This window comes from Carassius auratus, chromosome 29 (genome assembly GCF_003368295.1).
Source record: "Carassius auratus strain Wakin chromosome 29, ASM336829v1, whole genome shotgun sequence".
Classification (NCBI taxonomy): domain Eukaryota; kingdom Metazoa; phylum Chordata; class Actinopteri; order Cypriniformes; family Cyprinidae; genus Carassius; species Carassius auratus.
In genome coordinates this window covers 22,707,406-22,727,097 of record NC_039271.1, presented here as the reverse complement: position 1 = coordinate 22,727,097, position 19,692 = coordinate 22,707,406, and the positions used below count along the sequence as shown (strand labels likewise).

Genomic DNA, 19,692 nt, shown 5'->3' with positions numbered 1-19,692 from the left:
CACTAGGCAAACAAACAAATACAAAGCCAGTTTCATGAGTTTAAGGTCTCCTTCACCGACTAACTTTTGAGACGAGCCCCCAATTTCTGTTACGACCTCTAGGGGATAGCCGTAACAGAAAAGACTTCACACCAGAAAGATGCCAAAGAAAGCTATTTTATTTTCTTTTAACGGGAATCTTTTCAGGGGTAGACAAGGCCAAAACAACAAACAAAACAAACTTTGCTTTGAAACTAAATAACCTCAAATGGAAATAAAGAAAACAAAAATACAGACCAACTTACCTACCTCCCTTAACCATAAACAAAGTGAGAAAAAGATACATATAAATAAAATGGCGTCTAACCCCCTACATCCCTTAGTGTGGCAAAATATAATTAACAGAAATATTTACAAAGTTATTTACAAAAGTTTCCAGGCGTACACAAAGCAGAATCAGAATCCAAATCTTAGTCAAAAACAGGCAATGTTCAGAGAAACAGGAGATCCAGCATATGAACTAACAATGACAGACACTTAACAGATTCACTACACAGAATTATATCTCTCTGATATAACACTCACTACCAAACGACAAAGATACAAACAATAGCATACAAAACTTTAGAATGCTAACGAAACCAGAAAGCAGTCAACAAGGCTCAAAAGGCCTAGAAGAGTGTTTGGGGCGGTCCTTATATCTGGTTCATGTGTATAGTTGGACCAATCAACATCTTCAGCTGGTTAACAGTGGCCACATCCACCTGAAACACAAACGCATCTACACAAACGAGCAGAAAAAAAAAAAAAAACACATACAAAGAGTTCACAGACGCATAGCATATTTTAAAGGTCATAACAATTATATTATTTAAAAGCCCATGCTACATGAACTATGTTAAACTAACTGAGATTTGTTATAGCACTTATATATCATTGCTCTTTTTGTTGTTTTTGATTGCTTCCACTGTCCTCATTTGTAAGTCGCTTTGGATAAAAGCATCTTCTAAATAAATAAATGTAAATGTAGTAGTAAATGTTTTGAAAATTCTATATAGTCTTTAATGATGTCAGGATCAGTAACAGAGAGAGAACCCAAATGCAGGTGAATAAAAATATGGGTTTATTTGAAAGAGCAAACTGCCCAATATAGTAAAACCAATTAATCCTTAGCTAGGCAACAGTAACAGGATGGCAGAAAAATCTGAGAGGCAAAACCACAAAGTTGCAGGCTGCTGCTAAATTCAGAACAAATATAGGTCAAAATCTGTTGGGTAGTCAGTACCAAAGAATACGAGGGAAGAAGACCAGACCCCTGGAAAACCTTAACAGTGACTAAGGAAGCAAACTGAAGTCTTCAGAAACAAGCAGATGTGCAGGCTTGGAGGGCCAGAACCAATTAGGAGAGAGATCCAGAAGACAAATCCAAAAGAACCAGGCCTGGAGAAGAAACCTCAGGATTCCAGGCAGGCCAGGAGCATAAATCAGGATGAAAAAGCTCAGCGGGAGATTGACAGAGATGGAAGGCAGGACACGCAGAGAATCTTGGAGCCAATAGGAAAAAACTAGATTGGACAAAATTACAGGTTTAAAACAACTTGATGCTGAGAGCTCAAGAGCAAACACCAATCTGACACAGAACATCACACTCAAGAGATATAATTAAGGCAACAAAAATAGACTAGTAAAAAGAAAGGAGGGGGGCGGGGCATGACATGACATGACAAACAAAGGAGCACTTGTCAAACAAATCAGAAACAATGTGCTAGATGCACTTGACAACCATAAACACCAACAGGAAAGGACATGAATTGTATTTTATTATGTGTTTTTTGTCTGTCCTACTATTTGAGTGTTTTTTTTTGTTGTTGTTGGAGAACTTGCATTGAACATGTTTTTGTAAAACTAACGTGAACGTATTGTACACAGGGCAATGGACTAGGTAAGAATTTTTATTAAAAAATATATTATGTTTTGGTTTCTTTTTTCATCAAAACCTAACATATGGTAGTGAGAATCAGACTTTTAACATTGTTTGTGTGACAGAAGAAAATAAATAAAAACGTGGTATTAATAATGAGTTTTTTATGTAACTGCCTAGTAGTAGTTACATTTGTTAATTAAGAAAAGTTATTTTTACCTGTTCATGACAGTTTTTTAAACTTATGTTATATGACATTTTGTTGTGTCAATGTTTTAAATGCATTTTCTGCAGTTTTGGGGAGATACAGTAATATATTTTATTTATTAAAACATAAATGTTTTGTAAAGTTGTAATGATATTTATCTGCTTGAATGCTATGCTATTACTTTTGCAATGTGTTTACACTGAAATGTGGTTTCTTTGCTGTTTATTTTTCTAATAAAAATACCACGAACACACTGTTGGGGTGGAACTGGCTGAAATGCAAGGGACAGCAGCCCGGTTGAAAAAAAAAACAGCATATGCTGGTAAGGGATGTTTTGAAGCTGGGATGCTGGTTTGAGCTGGTTTAATCTGGTCCTATTGCTGGTCCTGAGCTGGTCATGTCCTGGTCTTTCGCCTGTTTCACACTGCAAGCTTGAGCGTTGTTTTTAGAGGTTGGTCAGCTATAAACAAATGTTTTGAAGTCTTAAAAGTTATAACACGGGAATTTCTATCATGTTTTTTCAGTCATGCTCAAATATAGAGTGTGCTGTTTATACTGTTTATATATATATAATATATATATATATATATATATATATATATATATTATTTTTTTTTTTTTTTAATATATCATTTTACCATAGGCTCCAAATATGTGGTATTAATCAAGTTCAGTGTGTGTCCATAATATTCATGTCCATTTCTTGTAAACTGTCAATATGCTTTAGGCTATGTAAATTACTTGTGATTAAACTCAGTTTTTGTAACTGATTGGGAGAAATGTGAATTACTAGTTGGATTTTAACTACACGTTAGGCTAAGTAAGAATCTCCAAATTTTATTTATGTAGAGCTGAATACATATATATATATTTTTTTATATATATATAAAATAGGCTATATGCGTTAAGAATCTCCAAATTTTATTTATGTAGAGCTGAATACATATATATATTTTTTTATATATATATAAAATAGGCTATATGCGTTTCTAGCCAATCATAACTTAAAACTTTTAATTTAAATCTTAATATTTTACTTAGAAGCTGTCAATTCATACGTTTGTCTTGTGTCCTTGTTTGCAATTGGTGCCTTGTTGTCTGCTTTTGTAACTGAAGACCTGGAGGAATATAATTTTTCTTTCTATTTTAGCTAGTTGTTAAGTCAGAATATTATGTTTATGTCATAATTTGTTCATAGAATTTAATAAAAATAAATAAATAAATGTTTGTTCTAACCGAGGTGAACATGCTGAGCGTTAATAATATTTTAACTAGGCCAAATATTTAATGTCAGTATGTTTTATGAGCATTTATTGTGTCTATAGTTCAGTTCAGCTAAAGTTTATTTGTATAGCACTTTTTAAGATACAAATCATTACAAAGCAACTTTACAGATAATTATGTTTCTACAATATTTAGTAATAGCTTATACTGTAAGTGGTGACTGTCCGTTTGTGCACGTATGACAGGATTTGAAGAAAAAATTATACAAGTCGTAGTCAGCCAGATGATGAACATTATCAATATTATTAATAATTAGCATATGATTCAGTCACACTTGTAGCAATATTTGTTAGTTCTGTTGTTGATTCAGGGTTAGCATAATCTGAGGTCCTCTGAGGGTCAGCATCATCTCTCTCAGGTGTTCTGGATCCAGACTGGAGCTTGTGTAAATCCCGTGGCAAAACATAGAAACAAATAGAGACATCATTAGCATAGCTGCTGTTCCAACAAAGTAAAATTAATTATTTTAACCCAAGCTAAAGAATAAGAATGTACATTTGATCAGATACAACTATACTCACAGTTTAAGATACTTTATTCAAATGCTTGGTGAAAGAGATGTGTTTTTAATCTAGATTTAAACAGAGAGAGTGTGTCTGAACCCCGAACATTATCAGGAAGGCTATTCCAGAGTTTGGGAGCCAAGTGTGAAAAAGCTCTACCTCCTTTAGTGGACTTTGCTATCCTAGGAACTACCAAAAGTCCAGCGTTTTGTGACCTTAGGGTGCATGATGGGTTGTAACGTGGTAGAAGGCTAGTTAGGTACGCAGGAGCTAAACCATTTAGGGTCAAGTAATAATAATTTGTAACTGATACGGTATAGGTAGCCAGTGCAGAGACTGTAAAATTGGGGTAAAAGGATCATATTTTCTTGACCTGTTAAGGACTCTAGCTGCTGCATTCTGGACTACCTGTAGCTTGTTTATTGACGAAGCAGGACAACCACCTAGAAGTGCATTACAATAGTCCAGTCTAGAGGTCATGAATGCATGAACTAGCTTTTCTGCATCAGAAACAGATAACATGTTTCATAGCTTGGCAATGTTTCTGAGATGGAAGAATGCAGTTTTCTATAGCTCCGTTTCTGTAACTGTGGAAAATAAATAAAAGGCAGATTTTTTTCATGTCAGTCGTAAGTGAACATATGTGCAATTTTTACAGAAGCTTGTCAATAATGTATGAATAATGAAATTCTTATGTAATATATTCAATTGTAACTTAAGATCCTGAGCAAGATGAATTGTTCATTGTGAGTTTGATAAAATGTCTGCTCAAACGACACTCCTTCATGACGCTAACGTGCTGATTGTGTGAATGCATTCACTGATTAACATGCATGCTAGAAAAAATATGCGTTGCTCACGCTCGCAGTCTAAATCCTGCGTTAAGCTGGTCGAACCAGTTTATATGGAGGTCTATCAGTAGCTTAACTCGAGAGGTTGAAAATCTGAATGTGAGAACTTTTCATATTAGCATTCGTATTTGTAAGTTGAAGTTTACTCTCACAGCTCTGATGTGAAAAGCTGAATCTTTCAATTTGCACACACAGACAATGAACAAAACACCAGTGTTTTGAACTGGAAGTTGTAGATTAATAGTTACAAATGTGTAGAATCACATTCACACAAAGAAAATGACATAAAAAATGTTTATGACGTTTATTTTTGCACTTTATTTCAGTTTCGCTGCACAACATCAAGTCAGCACTTACAACCTCTCAGATCTGGCAGTAGAAGTTCAAATCCTAGCGCTCTGACTTCAGCTACTCTTTTTGTGGTATTCCTGTTGCAAAACTCACTTGTGAACTTATATGCAGGCATATAATGGTAGGCAAATAATGCACCATATTGTGTATGTATATCCATATTGCATATTGCATATTGCGGAGTAAACTCGCTATACCAGAGCCACTGAGAAACAGTGACATGCTTTGATCTCACCGCCATGTCACGTGCTTCATGGAGCTATCAATAGTAATCAGGACGGACAGCGGTTCCACTGTATTTGCAGCAAATCCAAGTAATTATTAACAGATAATGTACATTGATTGTGCATGGATAACTATGTTGACTATGCTTTACAATAGCATTTTATTCTGGGGAGGGAATGTAACTCTTAATCAATAAAATAACTGTACTACATTGTAGCTCAGTCCTGTGTTTAGTTAATTTGAAGAGATTATGGTACTAAATAATATACGCAATAGTTATGATCCATGAATGACCATTTAAAATAACATTTAGGGTTAAAATTGAGAATTTTTTTTTTTTTAATTCCAGTGCAAAACGGCAAATTAAAACGGCAGGGGGATATACATATGAAATATGGTGCCTTATTTTTCTACCAGATAATATTTGTCCATCCTGAATGACAAAATGAATGCAGTGTCTTCAAATCCTGTTATTCAGTGAAAATTGTTTGCAGTGTTTTACAAACAACTGATACATATGCATACATACTTCTTTCCAAAGCACTCGGGCAGTTGCGCCCCTGAGGCGTCTGCTGTTGCTAAGCAACCATGACCTGCTCTCTCCATGAAGACGTGGAAATTTCAGCAAAGGATAAATGGATTTGCAGCACTAAAAATCGCTTGCAGTAGCTCTGCTACTAAATTTATTTCAAAATTGCAATCCTTATATAGCTATGGTCAGCTGTTCCTTCATCTTGGCTGAGCTTTCAACGTTTTTCTGGGAAAGGATGAAGCTGATTGGTTGGTTCTTGTCACATGACCAGCGGTGCGCTTGCGGCATTCTGAAAACTCGATGCGGTGCGGACGCGCCTGGAAAAAACGACCACGTCGCTTCCATTATGAGCACGCATACCACGCGCCTACATTGGAAATAACGAAAATGAGCACGCAAAAGACGAAAGATTCAGCTTTTCACAGTTTCGAGTTAAGCTACTGATATACCTCCAAAGTTTATAACAGAACATGACCAGCTAGGGACCAGCTTAAACCAGCAAAGGACCAGCTCAAACCAGCAAAGGACCAGCTCAAACCAGCATCCCAGCTTCAAACATACCTAACCAGCATATGCTGTTTTTTTTTTCAACAGGGTAGTAAATCTATAGCAGAAAGTTGGTAAAGATATATGTATATGTGTATGCTGTTTGGTTGTTCCTAATTGAAGTTGTAAATGTACCCATAACAAAAAAAGTTTTTGCATTTTCCGCTGTTATCATCACTTATCAAAAAAGACTGCATTTTATATATATATATATATATATATATATATATATATATATATATATATATATATATATATTAGGGGTGTAACGGTACGTGTATTCGTACCGGACCGTTTCGGTACAGGGCTTTCGGTACGGTGCACGTGTGTACCGAATGACCGAATGCAAAATTTTGTTTGCGGAACATATACATTTTTGTGTTTCCAAACGAAGATATTAAGTGGTGGAAGTCTTCGCGTTCAGCGCGATATTAAGTCCGGTGACACAATGTCTTGCGTGGCGTGAGCGTGGCGTTTCTGCTGTTTGCCAGTTGCGTGACACCTGCTTCGCATTTTCTGTGTCTTTACACACCAGAATCGTGCCTGACGTGGCGCTGGCGCGCTGCTGCCACAGTAGATGACATAGAGGGAGACCGCTGAGGCGCCGACAGACCAGGATCTTGTCTAAATGACAACAATATCTATACTTCATGTTGAGCATAAATATAAAGCCTACTGATAAAGGACACCGTCAACAGTATTGACGGCAAAATAGACTATGTTTGACAGGTGCAATATGCCAGTGTGTCACCGGCCTAAGGTTTTCAAAAGGCATCACGCGAGTGTGAACATCACTACAACTAGGAAAAAAATAGTAATTCAAACGCAGCTCCTGTCGGCATTTAAACAGACCTTTGCTTTTAATTCCGTTTGGTCCAACGCAATAACGAAATCTGAGCAGGTCTCAAAACTGAAACTATTGATGCTGCACTTTACACTTTACAGCTTTTTATTAATCATCTACAATTGTTTATTAATGTTAGGAAATGATTAGTTAATCATTAACAAAACACTTTTAAATGAGTTAAAACTGATTGTTATTATAAATTGTTCCCAAATATTTGCTCAAATTAGTCTCGCCTCTCAAGACTAAACTTTAAAAACTACTGTGATGATGATTTTTTCCTCTCCAAACAGGTTTGGCAACTTTCCTGACAAAATAAAAGTGAATACAGATTGTTTTACATGCAACATTTACGCCTGATCTTTTTATTTGCTCATGTGGGAATTGACTTGTACATAATGGGTGACGAAGAGCATTTTGAAAAAAAAAAAAATTGTAGCCAAATATTTTGATCAAAGGTAGTCTTCAGGTGTGGAGCACATTGATTAATGTAAGTAAAATGTTACAATTAGGTTGTGTTTTACATGGTACGTAATATCAAGTGGAATAAATGTATCACATTCATAGATATTACTCATGCATTGTCTTTCTTAATTATTATGAGGAAAATATCTCACCTTTATGTTCTTTGTGTAATCTTGTGCCAGAATCTTTCTACATTGGGTTTCCTCTAAAAATCTGCCTGGTTAGGACAATAGTATAAAAGTAAATGCTAGGTGATGTCTAGCCATTTAAAACAAACAAACTCTATTTTTTTAAAATGCACAATATATTTCATTGTTTAATATAATGAGTTATACAACCATATAAGGCTGTTTAGTTACTGTATTTTTTGTGATTGTCTGTCTCTTAACTTGTTTGTCAGTGTTGGAGATCTGTTCAGATCCATCATGGATGAACCACAAACATCTGGAGGTAACCGATTTTTTCCAAGTCACAGGTACTTTGAGAAACACATTAAATAACCTTTTATGTTAGAAAAAATTTGTATATTGTGCATCAAGTTGATTATTTATTGAAAACAATAAGACCATTAATGCTCCAAAAGTGTTTTCCATAAAAATGCCTTCTGAAGTATATTAAGATGATTATTTTATTATATATAGATCTCATAATTAAGGGTTACATGTGTTCTGTTTTAGTCCATTTCATCAGAAGAGCTCAGAACCAGAGCCCAGCTGTGTGTCTATGAAGAGTGACTGGTCTATGAGTCAGCCAATTAAGTTTAACAGTGGAGATACACTGCCTGATCTCAGGTATAATGTTCTTATAAAAATATGATTATAACATGACATTTTATATTATTATATATTATCACAGTTTAGTTCACAATTTTTATGTAAATAGTGATTGGAATTATTACAAAGTGCTCTTTACATACAGTCACTTGCATACAGTCATTTAAAGGGTTAGTTCACCCAAAATAAAAATTGATATTTAATCCTTAAAGGGGACCATATCATGCTACATGCACTTTTACAAGTTGTTTGAACTGAAATGCGTGTTTGCAGTGTGTGTACAAAAACACCCTATAATAATAAAAATCCATCAAGGGGTTTTTTGTAAATCTCGTTAAATGTTTTCCCCTTTCTCAAATCGAGCCATCTGACAATGTAATAATGAACATAGCAGTAGTTATTTACTCCCAACATCTCGCAGAAGATTAACTTATGTTTGGATCTGAAGCGAATGCGCCCTTGATCTACTTAAATGCGTTTATGTCCGCGCAAATAATTTATGATTAAGCCTCCAGCAGTGAGTATAATGTATTTAAATGAATCATTGCAATCATCGCCTTTCCTAATAATGTGATAATTAGGAAGTTTCACTATGAATGTGGCTAAAGTAAACAGTCTCTCTGAGAACAGATCAGAAGAGAGGGGCGGGGTTAACAGAGCTCATTAGCATTAATAGAGAATTCCACAAATCAGCGTGTTTTGAAAATAGCTGTTTTTTACAGGGTAAAAAATGTTTTTTTACACTACCATTGAGAAATTTTAAACAAACTATGTTACAGACTTTTCATTAAATGTCTAAAGAATCATATAAACTTGTGGAAAATAGGCATTATATGCCCCCTTTAAATGCATGAATGTTTAGCCAATATTTATTACATTGTAATACAGTTTGTGTAAGGATAAGGAAGTAATTTACTCCCAAACAAAACAGAGTGCTCTCTGTCTCCACAGTCTAGCATAAGGACACACACACACACACACACACACACACACTGTTCGGACTCTCTCTCAGATGTAGCTGGCCTCCCTCTTCCAGTTCTATGGGGTGCTTATCTTTTGTCTCTCCCCAGTCACAGGAATTAAAGACAGGTGTTAATCATTATTCACTTGACCTATGTATCGCCCCCCATCTGGGCCCCTTGCCTGTGGACCACCATCAATTGATTGCCTAGAAGTTTGTATAGTTCGCTTAACATACGTGACAAAAATGCCATGCCCTGATCAGTGAGAATCTCTTTGGGGATCCCCACTCAGGAGATGATTCAAAACAGTGCGTCTTCCACACTCTTTGCAGAGGTGGTGCACAGCAGCACTGCTTCTGGGTATTGTGCTTAGTCCACCAGAACTAATGCAAAACAATGTCAGCAAGCTGAATGTTCTAATGGCCCAATGAGGTCCATACCAATTCTCTCAAAGGAGACCTCTATCAGTGGTAACGGATGCTATGGCGCTTTAGAAATGGCTGTAGAAATTACCAGCTGAAATTCACAACACACCGCACACCACCGGCGAATGTTCTCATGCCCTCACTCTCATTTCCAGTCAGCCTAAGAAGTTCCCAAAACCACATCTCCAGTCTTTTCCACCACTTTTCAGTTCCCCAGCCCTATATCCCAAGAAGCATCCGCACACAAAACACCCAATAACTGTGTAAAAGCTGGCCAGTGTGTCCCCAAAATCAGTGGATGCCTAAATTGGGAATTAACCGCCACCTTCCTTCTATGTGTTTACCCCCAAAATTAAATACTAACAGACACTTAAGGGTACACCTTTCCTTAAGTCGTGGCCAAGTTGTTGGTGAGTTTGACTCCTAACCCTAAGATTGTGGGTTTGAGTCTCAGGCCAGCAATACCACAACTGAGTTGGCCTTGTGCAAGGCAGGGAACCCCCAACTGCACCCCAGGCGCCACAGCATAAATGGCTGCCCACTGCTCCGGGTGTGTATTCACGGTGTGTGTGTGCGTTCACTGCTATGTGCGTGCACTTTGGATGGAAGAGCATGGCTTCTGAGTATGGGTCACAATACTTGGCTATATGACATGTCACTTTTCACTTTCACTTAACCTTAGCATCAGGCTTTGATGAATAGAGCTTACAGCCTGAATCCACCAAAGTCTGATTTGTACCCCCCTTGATACTCCCAGGTATTTGGTACAGACCGGCTTGGGGCAGCCGCCGGGGATTCGGGAGCCCGGATCAATGCTCACAACTCCATCATTGGACACTGGTCCAGAAAATGACCTGGGTCCCAACATTTCCTGCAGGCTAGCCCAGGTCTTCCTGCCACCCCAGCGGAGAAAGGATAAAGGAGGTTATGGAATGGCGACCCCTGCACTCTGCTATGCTCCCTTGTGTTCTCGGTCTGTTCCACTGGAAGACCCCACTCCACTGTGGGGTTCATGGGTGTGTGTTACTACATGAGCAGTGTGCAGGAATAAGGCAAGAGAGGGCGGAGAAAAAGAGAGATACTAAAAGGGCTTGCCAACCCCAGGGCATGCCACCATATGGTCTTCAGCCAGCTGGATGGACTGCTTCAGTGTAGTCCCACTCGGCCATCCTCTGTGGTAGCTGAGCGATGAACTGCTCCAGCACCACCAGACTGACCAATCCTTCAACATGGCGTTCCTTCGCCTGCGTCTGAACCAACAGACAGAGCCGATCCTCCTGCTCAAGCTTCAAGGTCCATCAGCGCCTAATGTTGAGTTTGGTGAAGCCAGGCGAATGATTTCAGGAGCTCCACAAGTGGCGTTAGTTGAGCTGGCTGCATAGCGGCATGCCCGCTTCCTTGTCCTGGGTTTCAGCACCAGTGTAATACAGTTCATTTATGATGAAGGGCAAGGAAGTCAGGGTGGTGAGTAAACCTCTTAATTTACACCCCAAAATCACAGAGCAAAAAAATGTCCCTGCTCGGCTCTCTACCTCCACAGTCTAGCATAAGGACACACACACATGCACTCTGTTCTGATTCTCACTTGGATGCAGCTGGCCTCCCTCTTGTGATGATGATTTTAGCAGATGATTTTACCATCACTGTCATCATCAAAGTCCACAGTATATTCAGCATCTACCTCGTATTCACAATCTCAGACATATTCTCAAAACTATCGTTTTCCATGACTTCATATTCAGTATTTTGATCACTGGCAGATTATTCACCACATTCAGCATCACAGTAACAATTATATTTCAATGTGTATAGTAATTGCTCTGCAGTAAAACCATTCAAACCACTTCAGTTTTTGCTGATGATATTCATTTGTTTTATGCCTTTGGTAATTATGAGTGAAACGTCATGTCATCATTGTGTATCAAACAGTGCCACCTTGAGGAAAAATGATGCATTGCACATATTGAGTCATTGCAAGAAAAAATAATTACACATTTACATACCATGGATCTCTAGTGACGCTTTACACTTTATACAAAAATAAATTTCGAAAACTGGCATTCATTTATATTTTAAATTTTTTTTTATATTGTTTATAATTAATAAGCAAAAGATAAAAAGACAGCAAGGGTCCTTACACGATAAACATCTAGAAACATTGAATGGAAATCTGTAAAATAATCTGTGACATCAGGGGTTCAACTGTAATATTGCAAAGCTACGAGAATACTTTTTGTCTGAATAAAGTCTTTTTTATTTTATTTTTTTGTTTACTTTTTTTGCGCACAGTAAGTATCCTCTTGCTTAGATTATTTTACAGATTTCCTTGCTATGTTTCTGGATGTTGATCGTGTAAGGACACTTGCTGCACTTGTTGCACTTGTTGGAAGGGCCAGAGAGCTGTTAGAATTCATCAAAAATATTTTAATTTGTTTTCCGGAGATGAATGAGTTATGAATGAGTTATCTTACTGGTTTGTAACAACATGAGGGTAAGTAATTAATGACAGAATTTTCATTTTTGAGTGAACTATCCGTTTAAAGAATGAAATTTAATCTCTCTCTGTTTAGTCCAGTTCATCAGAATACAACAGAACCAGAGCCCAGCTGTGTGTCTGTGAAGAGTGACACGTCTATGGTTTGTCAAGAACAATTCAAGAGTAGTGATACACGACCTAGTCTCAGGTATATCCTTCCTGTAAAAGATATGATTTGGGGATATGATACAGAATATATGAGACATGGGGCTTATTAACTCATGCAATAATGTGGGATTTTTACTTTACAGCAGTGAATTCCTCAAAACCTTCAGATCAAAACTGATGCAGAAGTTTGAGCATCTGTATGAGGGAACAGCGATGCAGGGAAGCTCAACACTGCTGAATGAGATCTACACAGAGCTCTACATCACAGAGAGTGAGAGTGGAGAGATCAATAATGAACACGAGGTGAGACAGATTGAGACACAATCCAGGAGAGCAGTAACAGAGGACAAAGCCATCAAATGCACTGACATCTTTAGAGCTTTACCTGGACAAGACAAAGCCATCAGAACTGTGCTGACAAAGGGAGTCGCTGGCATTGGAAAAACAGTCTCTGTGCAGAAGTTCATCCTGGACTGGGCTGAAGGAAAAGAGAATCAGGACGTCCAGCTCATATTCCCACTTCCTTTCAGAGAAATCAACTTGATGAAGGACAAAAAATTCAGTCTTTTAGGTCTTCTTAATCTTTTTTTCCCTGAAACAAAACAAAGTGAAATATTTAGAGAAGAATATAAAGTGCTGTTCATCTTTGATGGTCTGGATGAGTGTCGTCTGTTTTTGAACTTTAAGAGCGAAGTGAAACTGTGTAATATATCTGAAACAGCCTCAGTGGACGTGCTGTTGATGAACCTCATTGTTGGGAATCTGCTTCCCTCTGCTCTCATCTGGATCACCTCCAGACCAGCAGCAGCTGATCTTGTCCCCTTTGAGTGTGTCCATCGAGTGACAGAGGTACGAGGCTTCAATGATCCACAGAAGGAGGAATACTTTAGAAAGAAGATCACTAAAAAGAGACTGGGTAAAAAAATCATCACACACCTGAAGTCATCCAGGAGCCTCTTCATCATGTGCCACATCCCAGTCTTCTGCTGGATCGCAGCCACTGTTCTGGAAAAGATATTGAGTCAAGCAGAGAGTGGAGAGATTCCCAAGACTCTCACTCAAATTTACACGCACTTCCTGATCCTTCAGACCAACATCAAACATGAAAAGGACTATAAAAAGAAGGTGACAGATGAAGACATGATCCTCAAACTGGGGAAATTGGCTTTTCGGCAGCTTGTGAAAGGGAACCTGATCTTCTATGATGAAGACCTGAGAGAGTGTGGCATTGCTGTGACAGAAGCATCAGTGTACTCAGGATTGTGCACTCAGATCTTCAGAGAGGAGTTGGGCTTGTATCAGGGGAAAGTCTTCTGCTTTGTTCATCTGAGCCTTCAGGAACATCTATCAGCTCTATATGTGCACCTCTCCTTTACAATCAAGGGCAGAAATGTGGTTGACCAACCTAAACAAAGTCTGTTGTCTAAGCTTTTTAACCAGAAGAAATGTAATTCACTATCTCAGCTGCATCAGAGAGCTGTTGATGAAGCTTTACAGAGTAAAAATGGACATCTGGATCTTTTCTTGCGTTTTCTTCTGGGTCTCTCAGTGGAGTCCAATCAGACTCTCTTACGGACACTTCTGACACAGACAGGAATCTGCTCCTTCAACAAAGAGGAAACAGTTCAGAACATCAAACAGAAGATCAGGGAGAAGTGCTCTCCAGAGAAATCCATCAATCTGTTTCACTGTCTGAATGAACTGGGTGATGATTCACTAATGCAGGAGATCCAAGATTATCTGAAATCTGGGAAAATAAAACAAACCAACCTCTCATCTTCACAGTGGTCAGCTCTGGTTTATGTGTTGCTGACATCAGAGCAGAAGATGGATGTGTTTGATCTAAAACAGTTTTTTGGAACACAACATACAGCAGATGAAGTTCTTCAGAATCTGTTACCTGTGGTTAAAGAATCCAGATCAGTTCAGTAAGTAACACTGACAACAGTCACTGCACTTTCAAAACATAATCACACTTATGATTTTAGCCTTTTTACCAAAACTACAAAACCAGGAAAATCTCAGAGAATCACATTTCTGGCAGTGAGCAGGAGAGGTGTGTGAGACACATACTAAAGCAACAGAGGAGGTTTTTGTTTATAATATAATTATATTATATCGTCATCAATATTATATACAAGCACTGGACTAAAAATACATTCATCAGCCATCGCTTCCTAAATTAATTCACTGGGTCATCTTGTTAATGCTATCAATTAATTACAGCAATAAAATCTAATTTAATCATGAACAAGCACATTAATAATATCATATTAGAAAACAGAAATTACAAAGTGACATTTCCCTTACATTCAACTTCCAAAAGTGCATTCATCTTTGCCTGGTTACATTCATTTAGTTGACTATTGCTATGTGATGTATTAACAAAAACATAAATGGCATTAATAAAAACACTGACAAGCCATGCGATATCACAGACATAATCGAATGTGATTCATCTAATGAACGCAATAAAATGTAGCTTGTCACTAAACTACAGCTCTGTGTAATAAATGTCGTTCCATCTAAAAGCCGTGATGAAGATTTACTGGTACTATTAATCACAGAACCGGCTTTAGCGATGAGATGCGCATTTATCATGCAGCCTTTGTTTGTTGATCACAAAGTACAAAGTAGATGAATAAAACTAGGATACGGAGTGTGTTCAAAGCATTTTGCGTAAAATTCAAAATTGACTTTTCAATACCAACCAGAAAAAATACAGATATTTGTGGAAACTAAATGTAAAAAAAAATGGCGTTTACGTGTTTTGGAACCAAACTCTTCATATGTTTGTTATCTTGTCTGTATGAATGACATTTGCATTTAAATATAAATACATTGTAAACAACATATATTCTGATCAGTACACATAATTCAGCAGCTCTACCCACAAGCCCTATGTAGGTGTCACAAGCGAGACTCCCGCGGTGCCTCCCGCTCATCACCAGAGAGAGCTCTCCCCTGAGTACTGGACAACAATTCGGACTTCATTTCCCACTCAAGTATCTAGCTGTGGTTGCGCTTGCACCTGACTTATTAGTGGACTATTTATACAGCTCTCAGATTCTCCTTTGTTGCAAAGTCTTGTATTGCCCTGGTGTGCATTTTTGAGCGTTTCTTTTCATGTCTTGTCTACCTGTTGATTACCTTTGGATTGTTGATTCTCGTCTTGATCACTTGCTGCCTGCCCTGGACTCTTTGATGTTGGGAACTGATTATGATTTATTGCTGCCTGTCCTGACCTCATGTCTCTCCTTGGATTCAGAGTTATCTTGTCTTTACTTTTGTCTTTGCTGGTGATTGACCATGCCTGTTCTACCACGCTTTCAATTAAGCTTTGTTACAGAAGACTTCGCCAACACATGATCCAGAAAGTCTGGCTCAGTTAGCCAATGTAGTTTTCTAAATCCTGACTGAAAATTATTGTATAATGAATTAGAATCCAGAGTAAAAACAACCTTTTGCAAGATTTTTTAGACAAAAGGGAGATTAGATATTTGTCTAAAATTACCTAAGTCAGACACATAAAGATTTGCTTTTTTCAAGAGAGGAGTAATGCATGTTTTAGGCAGTTGGGAAAATGGCCAGTACTCTTTATTAATTAAAAAAAAAAAAAAAAAAAAAAACAGGAGATCAGGCCATATGGTATCAACAGTTTGCCTAAAAAAGTGTGATGGAATACTACCATACAGACAAAGATTAGGTTTCAGATGATCAATGATGAGTATATGTGACTAAACATGCTCCAAGTAGAAGTGCACCCAGTTATTTCAAGAGAATTATGAAGAGCTGCCAATGATTGTGGCCTTGAGCTTGCTATCTTTTTGACAAATAAGGCCACAAAGTTTTCACATAAGAGATCAACAGCTGGATTTAAAACAGCACCTATAGTTCAAAATATAACTTTAAAGTTAAAGTTAAAATAACTAAAAAGTTATTTTACATAATCTCTGAAAGACATTTAACCTTTAAAGACTTGACAGCTTTCTGAAAAATAGAAAAGGACTCCCTTAAAACAACATAGGACACCTGCAATCTGTCCTTACACCAATTGTGTTCTGCTTATCTGCAGTTTCGTCGGAGTGAGCGAATAGAGTCATTGAACCAAAGAGCAGATTTTTGGATGGAACACTTGATCTTCAAAGGAACAATGTTGTTGTCACGGTGCAGTAGAGACGGCACCATGGAACGAACAGGGTCAGGGTCCAAATGCAGGGAAGAAATTACTTTTTAATAAACTAATACAAAAAGGCCAACAAGGCAAAAACAAATCAGAAATTAATCACAGGGAAGAGCAGAAGCAGCCGACATGCAAAACACGGTTAGACATACGTAATTACAATTAATCCAGGCAGGCAGAGTGGTGGGCGTGTGGCGTATAAATAGCCAAGGACAATAGGCACCAGGTGTGTGTGTGTGAGTGGGTGAAACAGGTGTGCGGGGTGAACCAGGTGTGTAGAGTTAAGGTGAATGAGTCCAGGAGATGGGGAAGTGGCACCCTCTGGTGGTGAACAGAGGGTGAATTCCAGTCCCAGGAGATGATAGTGGAGGGTAAGGATGGCCCATCTGATGGCAAGACACTTTTTCTCGACAGTGCTGTACTTAGTCTCTCTTTTCGAGAGCTTCTGGCTAATGTACAGCACCGGCCGTTCCTCCCCCTCTATCTCCTGCGACAGGACTGACCCAGCCCCCTGCCCGACACATCTGTCTGCAGCAGAAAAGGGAGAAAAAATCAGGAGAGTGTAATAATGGCCCGCCACACAGAGCAGCCTTTACCTGTGTAAAGGCCTGCTGACACCGCTCCGTCCACTGGACCGTAGCTGGCGCCTCCTTTTTAGTAAGGTCAGTCAAGGGGCTGGTGAGGTCCGAATAATTAGAAACAAACCGACTATAATATCCCGCCAGCCCTAATAACTGTCTTACCTCCTTTTTGGTCTTGGGATGTGGGAAGGTCGCAACAGCAGCTGTCTTGTCAATTTGGGGATGCACCTGTCCATGCCCCAAGTGGAAGCCCAGATATCTTACTTCCACATGCCCAATCGCACACTTCTTTGGGTTGGCCTTGAGTCCAGCCCCCCTCAGAATAGCCCTCAAATGCAGCATATGGCGCTGCCAATCATTACTAAATATAATGATATCATCTAAATAGGCAGCTGCATATCTTATCCATGAAAGGCTGAATGGTAGCCGGTGCCCTGAACAACCCAAACGGAAGGGTAACAAATTGGTGTTATCTAAACAGCGTTGTGAAAGCTGTCTTTTCTTTGGATAATGGAGAGAAGGGGATCTGCCAATATCCCTTCGTTAAGTCCAATGTCGAATAAAAATGAGCTGTACTGAGCCAATCGACCAACTCGTCAACCCGTGGCATTGGATACGCGTTGAATTTTGACACAGCATTCACCGTGGGGTAATGCAGACAGAACTGGACTGAGCCGTCCATTTTCTAAACTAAAACTATCCAGTTCCTATTGGATTCTTCTATTACTCCTATTTCAAGCATAGTGCCTAATTCAACCTGAACCAACATTTTTCTTGTGCTCAGGTAAGCTATTCAACTGGCTGCGAACTACCACACCTGGCTCCATCTTGATATGGTGCTGAATCAGGTTCATACTGCCCGGTAGGGGCTAAAACACATTGGCAAATTCTGCCTTTAATTTCGTTAGATCAGTGAGCTGGGATGGCGAGAGGGGCCATCCCCTGGGGCAAGGGCGAGGGATTGTGGTTTGACGTTCGCCTCTGGTCCAAGATCATCCTCTCTACTAATCACCATTGCTAACATCACTGATTCCACCTGTAATGATAAAATCTCCATACTCATCGGGAAGAAGGAGGCGGGAACCGGTGCACAATCAAACAGAAACTTTAATAATCACAAAATGAACACAAAACAGTGCACCAGCCCCTCACGGATGACTGGTGTTGCGTATTTCCCAATTACTCTACCGGCTCGCTCGTTCCCACATCTCTCTAGGGCTGCCCCACTCGTCACACCACCTCACTCCACTTTTTTAGGAGGTTGAGGTGATAGATCTGACATGCCCCGTTCCTATCAGTATTATAGTATTACCGTATTACCTCATAATCGAGCTCTCCGACTTGTCGTGCAACCTCAAATAGTCCCTGCCACTTAGCCATTAACTTACAGCTTGATGTTGGGAGTAATACAAGTACTTTCTCTCCCGGTGCAAATCTAGTTCCCTTGTTATACAGCCTGCAGTCATGGGCTTGTAACAAATCCTCTATTGATAGCCGCCCAAAGCGTGTAGTTTTGTTCTCAAGTCCAGCACAATATCTTTTTTGCTTTGAGATGGCTCCTCCTCCCAAGGTACTCTAAGGACATCCAGCACCCCTTGGGGCTGACGTTCGTAGAGAAACTCAAAGGGATAAAACCCTGTAGAGGCATGTGGGACCTCTCTATAGCCTAATAATTTTTTTGTAAAATTATTTAGTTTTTCATTATTTTCAGACATAAGCGTACCTACTCACATTACGTTTTGCATTTAACAAATACATGGAAGCACGCAGAATTCAGTTCAAATAGTCATCAACAGCCATTAGTTTAGTAAAATTGAGCATCAGAATGGACAAATTTGTTTTTAAGGGAGAAATAAGAAATGTGGAAAATGCCAGCGAATTGAAATATACAAACAAGAATAGTCGCAGTATCAGTAGTGAAGGAGAGTGCTGGATTTGCGGTTTGCCCCGCAACTCACTTGAAGAAGTTCAGGTAATGCTACACAGTAATCATCCTTAATTGAAGAAATGTTGCAAATCATCTCTGGACAGAACCTCATATTATTGAATTCGAAAGTGTTTCCCATATTTGTATCAACATAGGCTACATTTGTGAACACACATTTTCTGCAAGGCATGCTCCCGTGCGTGTCTTACAGACTGCATCATACAATTGCAACTTCATTGTGCTGTTACTCCTTTCGAGCCTTATTTCACAAAATTCCTCAGCTTCCGGCAGCATCAGGTGTTTTATTTATGGGGAGTAGAATTATTTATTTATTTCAATGAATGTTATCGATTACATATCATAATAATTAGGCTATAATATTATTAATCAGGTTGGTTTGTGTTGGTGATGTAATATGTAAATGATATGCATGTGGCCGGCGAGACTTGCACTTGGACCATTGTGCGGCCCAGTAGAACAAAAGGTTG

At 38.7% G+C, this 19,692-nt stretch overlaps 1 protein-coding gene across 1 annotated transcript; it reads left to right on the top strand.

The window, feature by feature from the left end:
• Positions 1–12,338: 12,338 nt before the first annotated feature.
• LOC113048398 (protein NLRC3-like) lies at positions 12,339–14,650 on the top strand. The gene has a single exon (XM_026210188.1). It carries the CDS (start codon positions 12,610–12,612, stop codon positions 14,443–14,445), a length of 1,836 nt encoding a protein of 611 aa, XP_026065973.1. The 5' UTR covers positions 12,339–12,609; the 3' UTR covers positions 14,446–14,650.
• Positions 14,651–19,692: the final 5,042 nt, after the last annotated feature.